The sequence below is a fragment of the Artemia franciscana genome, chromosome 8 (genome assembly GCF_032884065.1).
Source record: "Artemia franciscana chromosome 8, ASM3288406v1, whole genome shotgun sequence".
Taxonomy (NCBI): Eukaryota; Metazoa; Arthropoda; class Branchiopoda; order Anostraca; family Artemiidae; genus Artemia; species Artemia franciscana.
This window is the reverse complement of record NC_088870.1, coordinates 11,283,453-11,307,250: the sequence shown is the minus strand read 5'-3', so window position 1 is coordinate 11,307,250 and position 23,798 is coordinate 11,283,453. Positions and strand designations below refer to the sequence as shown.

The 23,798-nt window shown below is 34.8% G+C and overlaps 1 protein-coding gene across 3 annotated transcripts in view; it reads right to left on the bottom strand.

The window, feature by feature from the left end:
* Window positions 1-23,798, bottom strand: part of LOC136029979 (uncharacterized) — a 152,900-nt gene that overhangs the window by 11,791 nt on the left and 117,311 nt on the right. For all 3 annotated transcript variants that reach the window (XM_065708552.1, XM_065708553.1, XM_065708551.1), the window contains 2 exons: window positions 20,547-20,823; window positions 11,326-11,492 (listed from right to left, as the gene is read on the bottom strand). In XM_065708552.1, coding sequence (XP_065564624.1) covers window positions 11,326-11,492; window positions 20,547-20,823 — 444 coding nt within the window. The remainder of the gene's footprint in view (window positions 1-11,325; window positions 11,493-20,546; window positions 20,824-23,798) is intronic.

Genomic DNA, 23,798 nt, shown 5'->3' with positions numbered 1-23,798 from the left:
TTATTAATAATTAGTCTTCTGGCCTTGATTTAAAAGCGTTGTCTTTAAAGAATCAAAACATGAAAATAAAGACAGTTTTTGCCCCTCCTCCCTGAATCCATGCAACTCTCCGTTATTCTATGTTTGACATACTTCCAACGCATATGGTATGCACCATCTGATATAAGTGATTTTCGGAACTGGAAACAGTCCAGCTAAAAAAAAAAAAAAAAAAAAAAAAAAAAAAAAAAAAAAAAAAAAAAAAAAAAAAAAAAAAAAAAAAAAAAATCCGTATATGAGTGATGATGGTGATGAGGACATAGTATAGAACCTACCATGAAAAATTGGATTTTGAAGTTCAAGCGTCAATTTTGAAAAATAACTTTAATGTAATTAGTTCCTTTCAAATTTTTCGTAGAGAAAATGCAGGTTGTTTCTCTTAAAGTAAAACCATTCTGCCATTCTTTACATTTTAAAAATTCATTCAGCTTCAAAATTGAGTTGGACAGCTACAAGTAGAGCCATTAGCAGTTGATGGCACTGATTTCCCACATAGAAATCTGCGGCTTTCTTCAAATCTAATCTGTAAGTATTTATTTATGAGTTTTACTAATGGGTTAATTCCCCTGAAACATTACTAAAACTGACATAAAAAACATTTCCAGAGCTAAAACTAGATATACACACACAAAAATAGAAAGAAAAAAGAAGTTCTTTTCAAAGGAATACGGTGCAGGGGACACCCTAAGCAAGAGAGACATGAGCCTCTCAACGTGTTAATATTTACGTTACATCAAATATAAAGCCGAAAATGAAACCCTTATGAATACAAGTTTTCTAAGCAAGGGATAAAAATGACCTGGCTGATCTCTCTCAGAAAGCGGTCCCTAGCAAATACGCTCGAGGTGAGACAGAAAGAGAGAGAAAGAGAGAGAGAGAGAGAGAGAGAGAGAGAGAGAGAGAGAGAGAGAGAGAGAGAGAGAGAGAGAGAGAGAGAGAGAGAGAGAGAGAGAGAGAGAGTTTCAACGCCCCTCCCCCCGAAAAAGAATCATGGATAGTTTTCTGCTAATTCCAACCTAGGAAACATGTATCTTAAAAAGTGGATACAAATCAGTTTAGTTTAGTTTATTTACCACAAAACATCCTAACATATTCACCATTTTTCAGTCTTAACAACCGCGTTGAGAAAAACTGCTTAATATTCTAACCTTTGCTTTAATCAAAATAATTACATGAAACCAGAAAAAAAAGTAATATTCAAGATTGACGGATAAACCAAATAAGCTCACAAAAAACAAGAGAGAAATAATTAAAAAAGCAAATTCAGAACAAGAAAAGATAAATAATGCAATATATAGAGCCCAATATATGTAAACCCAAAGAGATGTACAATTCTATAATCTAATAAAATACTGCCATAAAATTAGTAAGAATATAAATATAAAGGATTTATAACATAAAAATAAAAAAAAACTAGTTTTTTAAACTGAAAGTAAGGAGCGATATTAAAACTTAAAACGAACAGAAATTACTCCGTATATGAAATGGGTTGCCCCTCCGCAATCCCTCGCTCTTTACGCTAAATGTTGACTCTTTGCCACAATTCTGCTTTTTAAAACAATTAAAAACTTTAGCGTAAAGAGCAAGGGGTTGCGGAGGGGACAACCCATTTCATATACGGAGTAATTTCTGTTCGTTTTAAGTTTTAATATCGCTCCTTACTTTCAGTTTTAAAAACTAGTTTTTTTATTTATTTTCTGAACGTTTTTGAATTAATGCATTTTTGATTTTGGCTCTCCGCACATCAATTATTAAAATGAAAATTGCATATTACTTTTTTTTGGCTAAACGGCTTTATCTTAGTTTTGATCAGACGATTTTGAGAAATAAGGGGTGGGGAAGGAGGCCTAGTTGCCCTCCAATTTTCCGCTTACTTAAAAAGGCAACTAGAACTTTTAATTTTTAACGAACGTTTTTATTAGTAAAAAATATATGTAACTTAAGAATTAACTTACGTAACAAACTTTTATGCTCTTATATTTTTTATTATGTATATGAGGGGGTTTGTCACCTCGTTAATACCTCGCCTTTTACACTAAATCTTAAGTTTTGTCCCAATTCTTTAAGAATGACCCTTGAATCAGAAAGGCCGTGGAATAAATAGTTGAAATTACTAAGAATACTTTAGCATAAAGAGCAAGGTATTTATCTCCTCCTAAATACCTCGCTCTTTATGCTAAAGTATTTTTAGAACCCCTCATATGCGTAATAATCTTTGTTCGTTCTAAGCTTTAATGCTACTCCTTACTTTCAGTTGAAAAACTTTTTCGTGTTTATTATTTCATTGTTTTTTTGTAGTAATGCTAGACAATCCCGCACCCTTTTCATTGAATTTCTCTTCCCCCATGACATATTCCTCCAAGAGAAGATCCTCCCACATAGCCCCCTTCCCTCCCCTCAACTCCGCCCCAAACCAAAAAAAAATCCCCCTGAAAACGTCTGTACACTTCCCAATAACCATTACTCTATGTAAACACTGGACAAAGTTTGTAACTTGCAGCCCCTCCCCCAGGGACTGTGGGGGAGTGAATCATTCCAAAGACATAGTTAATATGGTTTTCGACTATGCGGAACAAAATGGCTATCTCAAAATTTGGATCTGTTGACTTTGGGAAAAAAAATGATCGTGGGAGGGGGCCTAGGTGCCCTCCAATTTTTTGGTCACTTAAAAAGGGCACTAGAACTTTTCATTTCCGTTAGAAGAAGCCCTCTTGCGAGATTCTAGGACCACTTGGTCGATACGATGACCCCTGGGAAAAAAAACAACAAAAAACAAAAAAAACAAATAAACACGCACCCGTGATCTGTCTTCTGGCAAAAAATACGAAATTCCACATTTTTGTAGATAGGAGCTTGAAATTTTTTTCTACAGGGTTCTCTTATACGCTGAATGCGATGGTGTGATTTTCGTTAAGATTCTATGACTTTTAGGGGGTGTTCCCCCTATTTTCCTAAATAAGGCAAACTTTCTCAGGCTCGTAACTTTTGATGACAAAGATTAAATTTGATGAAACTTATATATTTAGAATCAGCATGAAAATTCGATTCTTTTGATGTATCTTTTAGCATCAAAATTCCATTTTTTAGAGTTTCGTTTACTATTGAGCCGGGTCGCTCCTTACTACAGTTCGTTACCAACTGTTCGATAAAAATAACATAACTAAACCACTAATTCTCAAAATTCACTACCGTAAAAAAAAGAAGCCCTGACCATTCTCCCTCACATTTAAACTGTTTTCGACAAAAGAAATGTCAAGATATGCTCTTTTATTTTAAGCGTGACAACAAGCGTGATGAAGAAATGGTTTTAGAGAATTTCCAGCTTTCTAATAGCTTATAGGGAACTATTAAAGGTAAAATTCTAGTTAATTGACTTCTTGCTATCTCAGAAAGGGTCAAGGTTAGGAATATGAAACTTTCAGGGATGAATCTACAGACTAAATATGTCCCGGGAAGGTACTTTGAAGCAACTACCTCCACTCGTTCTCCCTCTAGAGGGTCCTGACCTTTGAAGACCTTTAAAAATGTGTGTTATAAAAGTGAAACCTTGCAAAATAGATCTTCTGCTTAATTGAAGTAAAACAAAATTGTTTTCAGCTTCATAACTTTGCTCAATTCCATTTTATAAGGTTTAAAGTTATGCAAATACATTTCCTAAATTTTGAAAAAAAAACATTGATATGGCTCAAAATTCTACTCAAATAACAGGAATTGCATTCTCAGAACTAAAGGCAGAGAAAAAGCAACTAGTAACTGAAAATTAAGGTAAAATGTTGTTTCGTCAAAATTTCAACAGGTATAAACCTGTCATGTAGGCAAATTTCAAGGCCCTCTGGAGGGAGAAGGAGTGGAGGTGGGTACTTTAAAATACCTTCCCGGGACATACTTTAGCCTGTAGATTCATCCCTGAAAGTTTCATTTTTCTAACCTAAACCCTTTCTGAGATAGCAAGAAGTCAATTAACTAGAATTTTACCCTATTAAATTATACATTCAATTTTTTATTCAGAGCCATGAGGAAATGTAAGTTATCTACAGTAAACACCTACTTCCATTCTTAGCTTGATATATTCAAAACGGCCGCTACTTTAAAATTCCATTTTGAAAATCCCTTATCACTTAAATTCAGAGGTAGAATCTGCTCTAGCATTAATTAATTTAATTTCCGGTTTTTCTTAAAAAGTGATTTCAGTTTTATATTACCGGGAAAATTGAAAACCATACCTCCATTAATTTGCCTTTCTTGCCAAAGAGAAGAAATAAGTCTTTCCCACAACTCCTGAACATTCTTTTAGTTCTTTTGTCCTTACCCACTTATTAATAGATTTCAAAATATTATAATAAATAAACTGGAAGATCTAAAAGGATGAAAGAGTATTCGGTACCAGAAATGTACACATGAGAGGAAAGTCTCGTCGCTCTAATCCAAAAGTTTTTTCAACTTATATTTTTTTCACATGATTTACCTGTTTTTGCCTTTTTTACCACCCCTTCCTCTCTCTCCGGGGGCTTCTGCCTGTTTCAAAACTTGTTTTTGTAACTTCGTGATTTGTTTAATTAGAAAACGCGTATCAAAATTTTATGTTAATGTCGACCCGGTTCGATATTTGCTTAGTTGCTGCTGCTACTGCTACAAAAATGATTTAGGACTGTAAATCTTCAACGGTGTAATTTTTATGTTTCCGAGCCTCCTCCAATCTAGAAATGGTACCAAACTATATTATTTTTGGTGTCATACAGCACTTTAATCTGGCGCCAAAGAGTATGAGTAACCTATAAGAGCTGGAGCTGTCGCCAATGTTAGTAAAAACACACACAAAAAAAAAAACAACGTTATCTAGTGCTTGGCGACACTTGGAATTTTCTTAAGCTTTTAAATCGTTTTTCTGTCAGGAACTGAGATCAGCAACTTACAACTATACAAACTTTACCAACTACACAAATTAAATGAATTATTCTTTTTATTAGATTGGAAAAATGCCGAGTGTCACTAAACGCTAGATGGCACTGAGCGTTTCTTTTGTCGACACTAGCGCCAGTTCCAACTCTTGAAAGTTACCACCTTTTGTCTGGTGCTATAAAGACAAATTCATGTCCTGTAGTGGCGCAGTGGATTTGACCTGAGCTTGGTAATAGTGGACCCAGAGATGAAACCTAGCTTTGGCAACACTACATGGCCAAGAATTTAGCCCCGGTGGTGAGACTACGCAAAAGTGTCTGCATGTTAATCCAATTAAGAAGAAGAAAAGACAAATTCATAAAAATATGTAGATATAACTATTGGATTTTAAATGAGCCTTTAACTATATCTAAACGATGTTCCAGCAGCCAGCTAGCGATGGCGAATAAAACAGAGACACAGCACTGATACGATGAGTCACTATAAACTCCTGAATTAGGTTTTTCGACGATGGTAATTTTAATGGTACACTTTCCATATGGATTTTACAATGTATTTAAGCGGTTTTAAGCTCTTTTTCAAAATTTTCGAAAGTTTGTTTTCATAATTAGCCTAAAAATCATTGTTTAGCTGAATCTGAATAATAGTGACTATTTCTCAATAGGCACCCATTAAGAATGTTGCTCACTAGACAGATTTTAGAAAACGCTTTATTTAACCTTTTTTTGTTACTATTGGAGGTTGCTTGATCTTTACTAGGTTGCAGCTGTTGCTGCAACCATGTTACACAGCGACAAGAATAGACAATAACAATTATAATTTGATCATTTATAATTATAATTGATTATAATTGTTATTATAATAACAATATAATTGACAACTGTAATTAATTCAAATATTAGTGACAGGTAATATTAGACACAGCGACAAGAATGGTAAATAACAATTGTAATTGACAAATGTTTGAAAATTATAAAACGGTTATTTAGTTGACACTTATTACGTTTAATAATATCATATAACGCTAAAAAAAAAACGATTTAAAATAAATTCCAAATGAGCGACTGTTATTATTTCAAATATTAGTGACAAAAGACTTAGCTTATTTATTCTTCAGACAATGAAGTCACTTATTTTTGTTTTTGTAAGTTAATCACTATGAAAAGCGAGTTATTACGATAGTTATATCTGGAAGACAAATACCTAGAGCAGACATAACAAGAGCCACATCTAGAGATGCCCCAAAAGTTAATAAATACAACCAGATGACGCTTGTTGTTGTTAAACTGAGTGCCAACCTTATGAATGCCCGACTTAAAAATTCTAAACCTAACAGAGATACTATAACAAAGGATTGTAAGTAGTAAATGCATTATTTCATAAGATGACTAGCGATGCAAACGGAATTATATTATATGACATAAATTTTAAAGGATAGCTGAAAAAAGGAAAAATAAGTTTTGTGTTTTTGAATTTTTCGTTGCAGCCTTCCAAAAAGGAAGGCATTTTAAGTATGCAAAATATACTAGTACTACTAACTCATCACAATAAAAGCCATCTCGGCCTAAAGCGGCTGCATAACATCATCCTCCATCCCACTCTATTCAGAGTTTGTCTCTTCGCCTCTTCCTCCGAGATTCCGCTTGCTTAAAGTCGTTAAAGACGTGGGAGGATCTTTCCATGGAGGAATTTTTCATGGGAGAAGAGTTTTCCATGAAGGGGGCACCGGATTTCCCAGCATTATTTAAAAAACGAAAAAAAATTAAAAAAAAACAAGTTTTTTCACCTGAAAGTAAGAAGCAACATTAAAACTTAAAACAAACAGAAATTATTACGTATATGAGGGAATTCGTCCCTCGTAAATACCTCACTCTTTACGCTAAAATATTTTTTAGTAATTTCGAAAGAACTATTTATTCTAATTAAACGGCCTTTGTGATTTAGGGGTCATTCTTAAAGAATTAGAACAAAATTCGAATTTTAGCGTAAAGGGCGAGGTATTGACGAGGGAGCGAACCCCCTCACATACGTAATAATTTCTGTTCCTTTTAAGTTTTAATGTTGCTCCTTGCTTTTAGTTATAGAAACTTGTTTTTTTATTTGATCACCAAAAAGCACCATGCGACCTGACCATCTTTAATCCTTGCTTCATTATACACATACGCATTTTTCCCTCAGCCTTTCAGAGCCATTGAAAATTTTAAGCCTGAAGGACTTTTAGAGTCTCAGCACTTTCTGGGAATAAAACTCCTCATAAAAGCCACCCGAGGTCAAAGAGTCTACAAAAGCTATTTGAAGCTAACGTGGCAGCACAAGACCATCCTCCAGTTCACTCTATTCAGAGCATCTCTCTTCGCCTTCTCCAATGAGATTGCCACTTTATTTAAATCGTTTCTTATAACCTGTCACCCCCTCTCAAACACCTATTAGAACAGGGAGTTCGAGTCCTAGTTTCAATAGCTATTTAGCTTGGAACAAGGGTCAATGACTGTAAGTTCAGCCAGAATTGACCCAGCTCTAAATGGGTACCTGGAGAAATCTGGGGGGAAAACACGGGAAGTATCGGATGATTTGCCCCCAACCACTAATTGCTAGGAGATTCTCCAAGTTAGGAGATTCTGCTTTCCGTTTGGCCCAGGCTAAACACTAATTTTAACAACTTGTCATCCTTCATCGATAAAACTTGACCCCGTATCGCGGAGCAGAGATTAAGCAGATATTTTATTGGCTTAATTGTTTTCCAAATAAGATAGGCTATGGATTCGACGTATTGACTAGGATAAATAGTATGCATTCCGAATTTAAGATTTCAAAAATATCAGTTTAAAGCTTTATAAGAATGTATTCTATTCAGCTTTGGGTATATCTTAGAATAATTAATTATGTCAATTAATTAAATTAATGTCAATAATTAGGTCAATTTAAGTCAATAATCAATTTAATTTAAGTCAATAATTAATGTCAATAATTAATTAAGTCAATAAATTCAGAATAATTAAGAAAGCCAATTAAGAATGATCGACTTTCTATCAGGTTCATTTTCCCTAATGGAATGGACTGAGTGCTAAGACTAGGAAAATGTGAAGATTTAAAGGTGATGTTGGCCTAACGAAGAGATCGATCAAGGGGACAACTTCACCTGCCTTGGTAGCATTACTAGTAACGACGGTAGGTGCAGTGAAGGTATTAAAAGCAGGATAGCAAAGGCCCAGGATATTTATTCACAGTTGACAAGTTTGAAAGAATATGAAAACAAGTCCGCAAGTAAAGATTGAAAGCTACAGTGATAACAATCGTCAAGTATGGTTCTGAAGCCTGGGCATTCTGGAAAAAGAAGGAAGATTGGCTAGAGGTTTTTCAGAGATATTGCCAACGAATTGTTTTGAGTACCCGGCTGAATGATAGTATTTTTAAAAGTAGGCTATACGAAGCGTGGTTCAATCCCGACTTCTACGGCTATAATGAGAGAAAGATTGAGAAGGCTGAGGCACGTTCTGCGGAGGAAGGATAACAGACTGCCAAAGATTATCCTTTTCGGCCAACCTTCTACGGCCAAACGAAATGCAGCTCGTTCTCCGTTGGGCTGGAAGGATTCCTTAAAGAGAGATTTAAGAAAAATGGGAGCTTCCTGGGAGAGTGTAAAGAGGGAGGCTTTGAACAGATTCACAGGGACAAGGAGCGTGCGTGTTAGCCTTAGGCGGCTTAGTGCTTAAGTGAGGTGTTAGTACTAGTAGTATTAATTAGTGGGTATAATAACGAGTAAAGGTGCGAAGAAATTATTTAACAATCTTTCATTATTTTCAATAAATTTTATGTTTTTTCATTTTCATCAATTGCCCAGCTTTTCAGAGCGTCCATTTCTAAAAACCGTACTTAATGCCAGCCACTGAAAAAGTATAAGCATAAAGAAGCAGCTTTTCAATACTTTTAGCCCTTTCTAACAGTTCGTGGTAAAGAACTGCAAGCAAGGAGCGACCCTGCTCAATAGTAACCGAAACCTAAAAAACAGAATTTCGATACCAATAGATATATCATAAGAACCACATTTTTATGCTGATTTCATATATATAAATTTCATTAAGTTTAGTGTTACCCATTAAAGGTTACGAACTTATGAAAATTTGCCTAATTTTCGAAAAAAAGGGGAAACACACCCTAAAAGTAAAAGAATCTTAATGAAAATCACTCTATCAGATTCAGCGTATCACAGAACCCTAATTTAGGTTCAAGCTCCTGTCTGTAAAAATGAGGAACTTTGAATCTTTTGCCAGAAAAAAATCACAGATGTGTGTTTATTTGTTTTTTTTCCCAGGGGTAATTGTATCGACCCAGTGGTCCAAGAATATCGGGAAAAGGCTCATTCGAACGGAAATTTCGTTCGATTAAATTGTAAGACAGCCATTTTGTTCAGCATAGTTGAAAAGCCGAACAAAAGTTTTTGGAAATATCATGACACCCCACAGCTCCTGGGGAAAGGTCTTTAAGTTAAAAAATTTGACCGTTGTTTACGTACAGTATTTGTTATTGGGAAGTATGCACATATTTTTCCGGTGGGTGGGGGGGATTCTGCTGGTGTGATATTTCTAGGAGATGATTTTCTATGGGGAAGAAAGTTTCCAGTGAGTGAATTTTCCATGGGAAATTTTACACTGAGTGAATTTGCCAGAATTTCTATGAGAAATTCGACTTTTGTCTTGCTTTCTCTTTGCCGACTCAATTTTACGCTTGGAGATGTTAAGTGTAATTGTCCAGGGTAAATTTTCACCAGAACTGAACTGTCTACAGAATAAATCTATGGGGAGGAAGAAATTTTCTGTGGAGGTGTAACTCGATTTCCTCGTACTATTTATAAAACGATCAGAAATTAAATTAAAAAAAAACAAAACAAGTTTTTTCGACTGAAAGTAAGGAACAACATTAAAACTTAAAACGAACAGAAATCATTACCTATATAAAGGGGGTTACTCTTCCTCAACACCTAGCTCTTTACACTAAAGTTCGATTTATGTCCCAATTCTTTAAGAAAGACTCCTAAAACACTATATTCGTTTAATTAGAATAATAAGAAGCTTTTCTTTGAAAAGTGCTAAAAAACTTTGGCGTAAAGAGCAAGGTGTCGAGGAAGAGCAACCCCCCTCATATACGTAATAATTTCTGTTCGAGTTAATGTTGCTCCTTACTTTCAGTTGAAAAACCTTCTTTTTTTTATTTAGTCTCGGAATAAAACTCATTACGAAAACGCAACTATATAATAAACTTCACAACCCATGAAAGTATTAACTCATCGAAAAAGCCATCCGAGGTCAAAGCAGCTACTAAACATCCTCTTCTACCCCATTCTATTAAGAGCTTCTCTCTTCGCCCCCTCCTAAGATATTGCCCCCTTCTTTAAATCATCTTCAAATAAATAAAAGAAATCGAACTAAATTTCTTCCTTCAAAAGCCCAAACAATCAACAAGACGCGTATGTTGACAAAAGGACGTGCGGAGGAGTCGCCCTCCCCAGAAAAATTCTAAATTTTTTGAATATTTGGACACTGATGATTTAAATTATATTTTTTTTTCTCGTTCTTGTGTAATATCATCTAAAACAATGAAAATGACCTTAAAAATACTAAAATAGTTAGATACACCATTCCTAAAAGCGCTTCACTTAACCCCCCCCCCCCTCCTAATGTGCAAACATATAGCCCAAATTGTATATTTTCCATGTATTATTCCATATGTCACTCTTCTCTCCAAATCCATTTAATGGCAAAAAAGCAACGTTGACGATTATTAGGAACGATATAAGTACGTATTCTAAAATTGTTAAAAGTTGTTTTCAGAATTTTATAGCCTTTCCTTCTGAGGAGGGGTGATTGTTTGCTATCAGGCTGAGCGTTTTTTATTATTATAACCCCCCCCCCTACCAGAAAATCAGCGCATCCACCTGTCAGTTGTTCCAAGTCATGAAATAGGTTTGTTAGACTACCTTAAGTAGATTGTATTCTTAACAATTTTCCTCTCTCTGTCACCTACTGTGCTTAACCAAATTTATTCTATAAAATATGGGTTGAACCCCATAATTTTTGGGTTAACGTTTGGGTTGAACCCCTTAATTCCTCAAAACGGGAGTACTAGCTTATTACTCAGCAGGATAATTAAGCTAGTACATCCCGTTTCCCCGAATTGAGTGAGTATGGCACAACAAACGTCCTCAAAATCCAATAGCCTCTAGGATCAAACTGACAGCTTTTCCCCTCATATGTTACACCCCTGATAGTCACGAGAGGCACCGAAATCCCCTATTTTGATTTTTGTATTACGTATTTTCCAGCTTCTTTTTTCATCTACAACTGCAACATAAGGCTTCGTAAATAGTTCAGTTATTAATTTTTGACTTACCGAAACTGTACAGGCACCGGAGTAAGTCTCGTGCAGGGAATCATATCATCGTCGTCAGATGAAATCCCGTTATTTACCCCATCTGAGATGAGGACTCCAAGGGCAGATCCACTACGAAAACGGCTTAAACGATCAGGTACATCTCGGAAACGCGTAACTTGTAGGAACTAAAATAGGAGAGCATAGGAAGAAAAATTATAATTGCAAATTTGACACCGGCATGCTTCATACCTTATTAATTAATAATGTTTTAAAAATAACCAAACTATATTGCATATAATACTAGCTGTTGGGGTGGCGCGCGCCACCCCAACACCTAGTTGGTGGGGGCGCTTCGCGCCCCTCCAAGCCCCCCCCCGCGCGCGTAAGTCGTTACGTGCCATATTAGTTACGCGCCATTGTAGTTGTGTCCCTGTGTCCCACCTGTAAATATAGATAGATATAAATATATATATATATATGTATCATTCTTTGCTGTCCCGTTGTCTGTCCACATAAATAGATTGTCAGGTTTACCAACTCTTGAACATGCAACATAATAATTGTCCATGGGAAACAATCCGTATTCAGATCTATACCGCATTTTCCTAACGATTGCCCTTGAGCTTTGTTGATGATGATTGCTAATCGAACATTCCCTGTGTCCCCGTCGTCATTTATATATCCCCCTGTGCCCCCGGCGTCCCCGTTGTAGTTGTGTCCCTGTGTCCTGGTCGTCATTTATATTCCATGTGTCCCGGTCGTCATTTGTGTCCCGGTATCCCAGTCTGTAATCTCTCTTTGAGTGTCCCGGTCGTCATTTATATTCCCTCTGTCCCGGTGTCCCGGTCGTCATTTGTATCCCGGTCGTCATTTATATTCCCTGTGTCCCGGTCGTCATTTGTGTCCCGGTGTCCCGGTCTGTAGTGTCATCTTATAATGACGTCAAATGCAAACCCACAAACAAACAAACATGCATATATACAACTAATTTTTATATATATAGATACAGTTTCTTTTTTAGTTTTTTCTTTTCTTAGTTTTTTTTCTTTTTTAGTGTTTCTTTTTTTTAGTTTCTTCTTTTTATTGATTTGTTTTCTTCAATTTGTCAATGTTCATTCTAACATTGACACTTGGAAAAATCTTTACGTGCCAAGCATGCTAAAGCTCCAACAATTAGTAATAAACCTCAAAAGTTTGGGTATCTGTTTTAAGGTTTACGAATTACTTTAATCTATTGTCAAAATATATTGAAATATTTGTGCAATTCCCAGTTTTTTTTAGTTTTTTCTTTTTTTTAGTTTTTTAGCTTTTTTTTTAGTTTTTTTTTCTTTTAAGTTTTTTACCTTTTTTATTTTTTTATTTTTTTTACGTTTTTTCTTATTAGGTTTTTTCTTTTTTTATTTTTTTTTTATTTTTTAGTTTTTTCTTTTTAGTTTTTTTTAGTTTTTTACCATTTTTCTTTTTTCAGTTTTCTTTTTCTTCTTTATTTTTCAGACGTAAATGCATATCGCCGAACCTTTGTTTTTTTTTAACTAAAATCTGGTAGGCATTGATGACCTTATCCAAGTCAAAATCCCAAATCCAATCATCATCGCTATCATTTTCAGTTTTGATTCTCGCTGTCCAGGTGGATTTTCATCTAACTGCGCGGTTTTGCGTTCTTTAGCCGCAAGCCTTTTGCCATTAACCCTTTGAGCAGATTCCTTGGCTGTTTCTCTGCCATTGTAGGATTTATACTAAAATTTCTCTTTGAATTAACTATTTGAGCAGCTTCCTCGGCTGTTTCTTCTGTCATTTCAAGATCTATACTAAAAATTCCTCTTCACGTGCCAAGCTTGCTAAAGCTCAGCAATTTATAATAAACATCAAAATTTTAAGTATCTGCTTTAAGGTTTTCAAATTACTTTAGTCTATTGTCAAAATATTTCGAAATATTTATGCTATTCCCAGTTTTTAGATTTTAGTTTGTTTTCTTTTATATATATAGAAGATATAATCTGGCATAACAGACATAGTGTAACAGACATAACACACAAACAACTTATTTTTATATATATAGATTTCCTTTTTTTAACTTTAATAACAAATCTGATATTTGATTGACTTTTACATTTAAACATTCTGTCGCATTATTCTTTTTATCTTTAATTAGCTTACGTTTTCGTAAGCCACACAGGTGATTTGTTACCAGCCACTTATGCAATATAGTTTATTGGATGGTGGAGGGAACAGAAACAAATGGTTGACCATGAAAAATAATGTTTATGTTTTATGTTTATGTAAAATTATGTGGATAACACATCAAATTATGGCGAAAATCGTACAGAACTTGCAAATCAGGAAAATGCCTCTCCACCTGGGTTCTAGACTGATTGCCGCCCATTTTGTAAATGCGAATTCAGAAGAGGGGACTGAACATTTACTCGCGCCAACGATAGGGTATATCTGAAAGTTTCAAAAATAGGTCGAAGAAAACAATATTGCTAATAGATCTTTACTGACCATACTTGCAGAGGCGTTTGAGTCTCTACCTCCTCATAGGAAGAAAAAAGTAATTCTAAACGATTAGTTTGAGCCACCTGAATGAAAACAGCATTTGATATTGGAGCTTATTCCTGGAAGCTAAATGTAAACGGCTCTATTAATTTCTATAAAATAGAATAGAACTTTGTCCAAAAAAGCAACTATTACATCCTATGATTAAGGGGGGGGAAGTTTCAGTACCTATACCATACAGACAATCAATCTTATTTTTTTTGTATTGTACGCAATAAAGAAGCCATTCATTCAGTCATCCATTTTAATTTATATTGTAGTTTTAATCATAGAGCGATAAACACCAACAGCTTAAAAACCTTATTGTCTTATCTTCTTACTGGAGGATTTGAATAGATTGGAATGACGGAGGAGCGTATGTAGCTGTGTTGGCCTCAAGGGGCTTGGTGCTTCAGCGAGTCGTTGTTAGTAGTAGTAGAAGTTACAAAAACGTCGGCTACTTTCATTTTTGGTCACATGATTTGAATGCTATACATCTATATAATCGTCGAGACATATATCTGACAATATACTATTATATTCAGCAATATAACTAATTACAAAGCAAATGTGAACATTAAACCCATATTTGGAGTAGATTTTACTTTCATGGTTGCAGTAGGTTCCATGGTAACGAACCAGGGCCCATACTAACCAAATATTAAAAATGCGTTTTAATGAAAGTTGGCTATTGAGAAAAAATTGTCATTTGCAACTAATTCAGGAATTGCAACTAATTCAGGAATGGCAACTATTATCTACATTAATCTAGAAACTCTGAAAAATAGCTTGAGACCCTAACAAAAAAGCGTCAGGTCGGGAACAAAAAGTACATCATTGGAATCGTCATGGCCGAAAACCTTCAACAGAAAACAACTTTTAAAGTAAGCTCAAAACACATGGTACCAAAAACCGTAAGAATTTTGCAGCTTGAAAAACGACGTTAAAAAACGTCGAAGGAAAATCAGGAAAATAAGCACAAAAACATACGGTACCAAAAACCGTAAGAATTTTGCCGCTTGAAAAACGACGTTAAAAAAACGTCGAAGGAAAATCAGGAATGTAAGCACAAAACATATGGTACCAAAAACCGTAAGAAATTCGTAGCTTAAAAAACGATTCTAAAAAAACGTCGAAGGAAAATCAGGAAAATAAGCACATAAAAACATGCACATTTAGTACACATGGTAATAAACACCTTAAGAAATTTTTAACTTAAATAACAACGTTAAAAAACGTCAAAGGAAAATCGGAAAATAAGCTCAAGATATATGGCACCTAACACTTTAAGAAATTTGTAGCTTTCATTTGAAAGTATAGGTTTCTCACTAGACATAAAAATCGTATAATAGAAGGTTTAATATAATTAAAAGTATGATACATCATAAAGGTATAAAAAATATAATAAACCCTTAGGTTTATTAGTAATAGTAGTAGCACCAGCAGTTATAGCAGTAGCAGTAGAGCTAATAGTAATAATCTTAGCTTTAGCAGCAGAAGTAGTGGTAGCAGAAATAACAGTACTAGTAGTTGTAGGGGTAGAAGTAGTAGTATTAAAATTCGAATATTGTCTTTAGTTGCGTTCAAAATTCCAACATAAATATGTTCAATATAAATCGAAAGTGGCCCATTCGATTTATAATCATCCTGTTAAAATTTAATGAAATTTTCCAGTTGAATAATTCCAGTTATAAAACCTATCTGTTATCTTATTACTTGTGTTATTAAGACATCAGGAAAATAAACTCAAAATATATGGTACCAAACAGCTTAAGAAATTTGTAGCATTCGGAATTTTGATAACAACAGATACATCAAAAGAATCAATTTCTTATGCTGATTAAAAATATACGAAGTTCATTAAGTTAAATGTGAACGCTCAAAAGTGAAAAGCTGGAGAAAATTTTTACTAAAATTGGGAAAAGAGGGGAAACACCCCAAAAGTATCGAGCAATCTTAATGAAAATAAAACCACTAGATTCAGCATATCAGAGAACCCTGCTGTAAAGGTTTTATGCTTCAATATACAAAAATATGGAATCTGTAGTTTTTGCCAGAAGGAAGACCACGAATGCGTGTTTATTTGTTGTTCTTTTTTTTTTTACCAGGAGTGGTCTTAGTGAGCCAGTGATCATAGAAGATCGGGAGAGGGCTCATTTCATGGGAAATAGAAAATTCAAGTGCCCTTTTCAAGCAACCAAAAATATTGAGGGGCAGCTAGTTCCCCTCCCACTTCCTTTTTTCCCAAAAGTCGTCCGATCAAAATTTCAAGATAGCCAATTTGTTAAGTATAGTTGAAAGGTCCAATAAATATGCACTAGGGGATAACATGACCCCTCAGGCCCCGAGGAAAAGGCTGCAAGTAACTAAATTTACAAATTATTTACATTTAGTATTAGTTATTGGGAAGTATACAGAAATCTTTTTTTTGGGTGGGAGAGGATTTTCTACTTGGGGAAATTTACTACAATGAAAAATCTTCTTGGGGAGGGAAGTTTTCAGTGGTAAGCTTTCCAGGGAAATTTTAAACATGGAAGAATTTACCAGAATTCCTTTACGAAAGTCTTTTTATTTGTTCTTCCTTTGTCTTTACTGACTAAATTTAACATGTAGAGGTGTTTCAGGGGAAATTTCCGGCGGGGTTGGGATTGTCTGGAGGTTTTCCATTGGGGAATTTTTCTGCAGAGCAAATTCTCCATGGGGGAAATTTCCTCGGGAACAACTTTCCACTCAGGGACAAATGTGGCACTGCTTTTAAGAACTCATAATTTTGAAACAACCAAAGGAAAACTTGGAAAGTCACGGTTTTCGGATAAGAATAGACCTAAGGTTGGACTAGAGGGCAAATAATGTTTTATTTTGACGTCCTTGGTACTTCAATAATGAAAATTGGCACGTAATATTGATTCTGATGTTTTTGTTTATTTTTACTTTAGCCTCGATTCTTCAACCAGTGCATAAATAATTTAAAATTTTACCACATCATAGACTTGTGCTTATTTGGTATGTAAACAGGAATTTGCATCCTTCAACTGTTGTTGATGCAGTTGAATGCTATTTTGATTGTTTGCCAAGAGTTTTAGTTTTTTCCCCTTTAATCTCCCTGTTTAAAAATGATTGATAGGAACATAATCTCTGTGTTTACATAAATCGGCATTACAAGAAAATCTCAAAGTTCAGAGTTTAATAACTCGTAAGCAAAATTTTTCAATCATGCTTTTCTTCAATAAGTTTCGATGCATAAGATGACAGATTATCAACCTTAAATATTGTTTGTCATAGAGTTTTTTTTTTTTTTTTTTTACAAAGCTATATTTAATACAAACATAGGTTTTATCTTTTTGTTATTACTATTAATATTAACTTTATAGGTTTTATCTTTTGTTATTGTTTTCACTGATATTTTGTTATTTCTTTATCTTTTGGAAACAAATATAGATTTTATCTTTTTGTTACTGCTATTAATATTCGGCTGCCCTTTCTTAATGCTTTGCCCATTGTATAAAAGTTCCGCTGAGTATACATAATTTTTTTCGAGTACTTCCGTATTATATGGTACACACTCGAGAATTTGGATCAAGAAGATCAGACGATAACCGGTTTTCACGGTGATTATACTAGACAATTAGCTTCGGCTCGGTGTAAACTACAGTGTAGTAGCTATATTTCAATTAAATATTTAGTTGGTATTTTGGTTAGGTATTTAATATAATGCGTTCCGTGCCCCACCCCATACCATAATTCTTTGCTGTAGTTTTTATAATTTTTTACTAAAGTTTGCATTTTCATCATATTTTGCTTTATTTGATTAGCGTTCGCCAAACTTCACTTCTCGAGTGTGTACCATATAATACGTTATAATACTTTTCGCATGCTGAGCAAGGGTCTGCTTAGCGCAGGTACCAATCTCCTGCTTTTCAACGTTCGGCTGGCAGCACAATGCGTGGTTGGGGGGGGGGGGGGGCGGGAGAAATCATTTGAAGCTTCCTATGTTTTCCACCCAGACTTCTCCAGGTACCCCTTTAGAGCAGGGTAGATAAGAGCTCAGTATAGATTGTCATAATAATAACAATAAAATACTGTAATTCAAAGGTTTTAAGACATTTACACAGAATTGATGCTGATAACACTGAAACTGATAGCAAAAAAAAATACCTGAAGACAAAAATAAATTAAACTAAATATACATGTGAAATCAGTATCGGATTAGAGACATTATACCCATAATTACAATGAGAATAATTCAGCCTTTTTACGAAATTAAATAATGCAGTCGTGTATTGGGAGAAGTAAATATTGTAATAGTGTGAGACAGCGCATCTGCCCCCTCCCTTGACAGGGATCCTCGGACTGACAAAAGCCAACTGCTTCAAAATAGAACGTGACCTATCCCTCATCGGGAGTCACTTGTTTGACGATTATACTGCATCCGTGATTCCTTTATTTTACGTTTCTAGTGACATTTCTCAGAGATTCGTAGTCAGTCACCCCGCTCCTGTAGGCGAAAACGCACGTATATAGTAGGTATGGTTTACTTGAAGCACCAAGCAGATCAATATACTAACCCCCCCCTCAACCACCTTAGGTTTATTCATACCTGAAAACTGCGGTTTTCCATTTTTTTTTATTTTTTTTTCAAAATCACGAAAATGAATAAGTATCAGCTCTTTGCGAACAGTCAAGAAAGTGACAAGATCATCATCACCATTCCCACACACTGGGAACGGTGACGGAAGGTTCATGTTGTTGACATTATTGCTAACAGTAATTTCACACACAATATAAGTCTCTTCCTGCAAGCCTACTGGCAACTCGTATTCTAGTGCCTTTTTGTACTTTTCGATTCGAGGTAGTCACATTGCCTCGATGTTTGCCATGTCAAGATCACTTTATTCACAAGTGTCGACATCTTAACATTCCGGGTTCGAGATGTACTTATAATTCAAAAACGGATGTCGATGAGAATAGTTTCCGACTCCAGTACCGATTTGACCTTGTATATTTAATGATTCAAGGTGATAACTCAACATATGTTTTGTCAATACAATTGTTATACGAATATATGGGCATCCTGAAATTTGAACTCAAAATATACCTAGAATTCAGCAATCGCAGCCGTTCTTTGCAAACAAAAGGAACCTAAGCCTCAATCCTTCACCCCAACACCCCACCTTCAAAAACTAAGAGTCGGAAACCAAAATGCTAAAACTTCTAGGAGACCGAGTTAACACCTTGAGTTCAAGGACTCCTAAGCCATGGTTGTAAATTACAGTTGAACATATTCATCTGACTAGGTATTACAAGATCACTTCCAATGATATATTTTTCAATAAAATACTTTTGATTTCTTTTTCTCAATCCCATTTTTAGTTCAAATGGTACAACCCGGTGTGGCAACTTTTTCTTTGGATCTGCTTATTACTGCTTACTTATTCAAGGAGCTTTTTAATACTTCCGCAGTAAAATAAACTTTTGGCAAGTATTTACAGTTCTTTCTTAAAATCAACACAAGATACACTATGAAATCAACTTTCAAAGTAATGAAAAGTAATTTTCCGGCTATAGGTGGAGAGACTGTAGTCTACTGCTATCGCGCTTAGATAAATAAATAAATAATATAATTTATATTATATTAATATAAACTATATAATTTATATTATATTAATATAAACTATATAATTTATATTTTATTTATATTTATAAATAAAACAATATAATTTTCTGAGATGTTCAAACAAAGAATTATTCAACGTGCATATAGCCCGAGTCAATTTAAGCAAGCTTAAGCCACAATTTTGTAATGTTTTGTCGAAAAGTTGATGCAATTTAAACAAAAAGATATAAAAAGATAATAAAAGATGAGGAAACAGTAAGAGAAAATACGCTAGAAAACAAAAAATCAAAATATTAGTGGTAAACTAACTATTTCTTTTGCTCTTTAGATGTTAAAGCAATGTCTCTATATACCAGGGTACAGCTAGGTAGAGGGGGCTTAAACTCTTCTCCCACTGACACTAAGAAGAAACATTTATTGCTATTTCTTAGTGCGATCGTCGCTTATATAAGTTAAATTAGCATATTCAGATAAAGTAGGTAGTTTCAAAAGGTAAAACATGCCACAACGAAGAGTGCATTCCCATGCGAATTTTCAGCCGATTTTGTTAAGTGATCATCAAATTTATATCTTTTATAAGTGTTTCTGCAAATCTGAGAAGTATAAAGGGTGAGCCAAAATTAGGTGGACAGTTAAGCAGGATGGATTATGCATCATTTATGCTATTTTAATTGTTTTTATATGCTATTGCAATTTCATAGCTACAATTATTTTACCTCGATTACTTCTCTCGATTAAATTAGGAAGTACAGAGACGAAATAAATTACAGTGTAAAGAACAAAGAAACAATGAGTTTGCCTGTAAAACATGACATGACTCATAAACTGCTCTTTTTACTGGCTTAATACTTCACACAAAATAGCCAATCAGGTTTTAAAGAACGGAGCTTTTTATTCCACGTTTTTTTTTTGTTCCTTGTCTGTCTAGATTTGTAATAATGCCCGGTTTTAAAAAGGCTGTGCAATTCTTCTCTCCAAAATAGGCCGTAAAAATAATTCAATGGAACTGAATCACACGTTTTTACACGGAAGCATAGGACAGTCAGCTCTCTTTTTATCAATGTACCCTCAAGAAAAGTAGTAAACATACCTGAGACCACTTCCTCTTCTCACCCTGCTGGTCTCGTGACCTCATAGGTCCTGCTGACCTAGTTTCTAGTCTAACCGGGCGAAACTCATTAACTGGTTGGCTATTTATAACTTCTAGCTCTTCTTCAGAACTGTGCTGATCCCCCCAATTAAGGTCAGAATCACTGGGTAGGGCAAAATCAGCCCCCATATCCAAGGGACTTTCGGAACGATCTCTTACACGAGTTTTTTCGGACGATTCACAATCCAACATCTCACATTCAGACTTGCGTTCTCGCCTAAAAAAAACAAGAAACGAGCTTGGAATTAAAATATAACAAAAATTTATTTATATTTTAAAATATAAGATATAGGCCTATTGGAATTAAAATAATGCGCTTGGAATGTATAGAAACGGTTGAGATCACATTCCACACAGCCACTGTGAATCTCTGTAGATTTTGACTTCTAAATAAAGCAAATTTGTGAAGTTTCTTGTCAAATTATTAACCAGCCAAATTTATAAGAAATTAAAAGGCAATATAAAAAAGCCAAGGTCACAAAGGCAAAACTTGAGACTAAAAAATATTAATTACACGGATCATTTCCCGGCACCCTTATCGGGGGCGAGGAGCAGGTTGAAATTTTCATTGTTGCATATGTTGCATATTGGGTGCTAAATCGTACATGTAATTTAAAATATTTGAAAGTAAAAAAAAAAAAAAAAAAAAAAAAAAAAAAAAAAAAAAAAAAAAAAAAAAAAAAAAAAAAAACTGACAGCACTCCGTTTTTCCGTAAGTATGTAATACTAGTAGCTTCTGGTTGGAATATTTGCCCCAGAAAAGATGAAAATTCAGAAGACATTTTTCACTCTTCTCATAGGACTCAAATCCGTAACAATGGTCAGTCACAGACATGAATGCTTCGTTCAAAAGAAGTCACGAATCTCACAATTTTGCACGATCTCCTATAGTATTCGTTCATTCCGGCTACAATATTTCTGTTCTGACAAATTTACCCCTCCCCTCGAAAAAAACTATTTCTGAAATGATCAGTCTGTCGTGACTCATCATTTTTCCCTTATTCGAGTAAAAAAAATATTTATGTGGAAGGCTGCCAAGTAATAATAATTTCGAATCTGATCCCATGAGAACTACAACAGCTTTGTAGAATTGCAGAAGAAAACTAATCATCGGAGACGTGCTCTAATTTGGATAAATCCTAGGATAATTCGCGCAAACAAAAACAAACATGTACTCCATCATTTGTCAACCAAAATGAATATGAAGCACAGTAAATAAAAAATAAATATTTCACTGAAGAAATAGCTAAAAACCTGCTCTTTAATATACATTTCTCGTTTTTGAACTGTAAGAGACTATCCCTAAAAAGAAACAAAGTGACGATAAGACAAGTCCGGGCATGCCTTAAACATTCTAAAAGCTTTACATAAGATATTCACTGAAAAAGAGAATTTTGAAGGAGTTTTCAGACCCCTCGTTTCGAGCCTAATATGACCAAGTCTAAGTCGTCTAGTAAAAACGTGGATTGACCTCCAACAAATCGCTATGCAAATCATTCTTTCACTACCCAAATAAAAAATAAGTGATGAGTCCAAATCCGAAAAGTTTGCCGCTCTAGCTCCCTTAAAAACTTCAGTTTTTTCTAGGTTGAGGATGAGTTTGATGAGGTTGAGGGTGGATTTTTTTTTTAATGTAAAGAATGCCGTCTTGAAAAGACAATTCCGAATTAAGGAAGTGATTTAGACGGTTTGATTTAACATCGCTCCATACGTCAGAACATTAAAGCAACTTGGACTGAGGATAAAGGGTGAGGTAGTCTCTGAGACAAATTAGAGGTAGATAAAAGTCCGACTTTTTCGAAAATCGTCACCGTCCACGAATTTCCAAAGATTTTCGCGTTTCCGATTCTTTGTGTGAAAATTTCACTTTCCTAAACGTTTAGGATAGATACAGAGGTAGATTTGAGGTACAAGAATTCAATCTTACCTAAAACTACGATTGTCCCGGGGCAAAATAAGATTTCACGTGTCAAATACTTAATATTTTCTTCGATTGGTTAATATTTCCCCCCTTTTTTTTCTTCCCCCTTCCAACCAATTTTAATTCAAGTTTTTCAATTTTTAGATAAGCAATTCTAGTCTAGAATGATTTTATTTTAATCTGTAAAAATGAAATACTCGAAGCGGACGAGACAGTTGTGACTGAAGTAGGAGCGAGAAGCACAAATAAATCAAGTAAAAAGCGAAAATGAACTGATGTGACGGCTGTTGTGGGGTATTATTTTCACAAGTCATGCCGAAGTTCTTACACAAATGCAAAGACCATTGATCTGCATTTGCAATTCTTAGTCAAGCAAAATGAATCCTAGAAGAGCAGTTCAAACCGCCTGATAGAACAATTCGATTTCAAAACCGATTGTTTATCGAGTTCGAGCAGAGTAATTTCTGTGCAGACCCAGAAGAAGGAAAACAGCTTTCGCGTCCGCACAACAGAGTTCCATGAGACACTGGTAGGACTTCGTCAAAATCGAAATGATCACTGGTATGAGAAAGTTCACGGCCTAATTCTAGCAGTGAATTTGGATCTGCATGCAGTAGATGTTGTATACCACAAAATATGTTACTGCAACTTTGCATCTGGCAAGAACCTCCCTCTGAAACATGCAGGAAATCTGACTGACACGCTCGAAAACAAGAGATAGAAAAGTAAACATGGATCAAAAGCAAACATTGGAGGAGGAGATGCGTTATTTGAGGAGAAGGACCTTGCAGTCAGAGAGAAATTAAGATAAGGTAAACGAACTTATTTGTAACAGTACCTTTGTTCCATCAAAATCCATGTTTCAGAGGTTTAATAATTCGATGTACAAGGTTGAGGAAAGCAACGAATCAAGTGAACGAATCCCGCTAAGAAGCGGAAGTTTTTGATGTCTTGGATGAAATCTTTGACATTTCCTAAGCCCTTTTGACATTCACTAAGTTTACACCTATTTTAACCCTGAGTAACAATAAACCTTTCTGTAATTGCGGTTTCAGTCTGATTTTCCTTCACTCTAGAATTTGAACATAACGGATGAAGATAATATGCCTTATAATTCATAACAATTAAGTATATACAACTTTTATTAAATTGGCTGATATAACGAAGTTGAAACTTAAAACTAAAAAAATTGTCACCGCTCCGCTTGTGCCGTCATAAAATTGACTAGCGCTTTACTGAAAGCAAAAAAAAATAAGGTTATTCCCTCACTG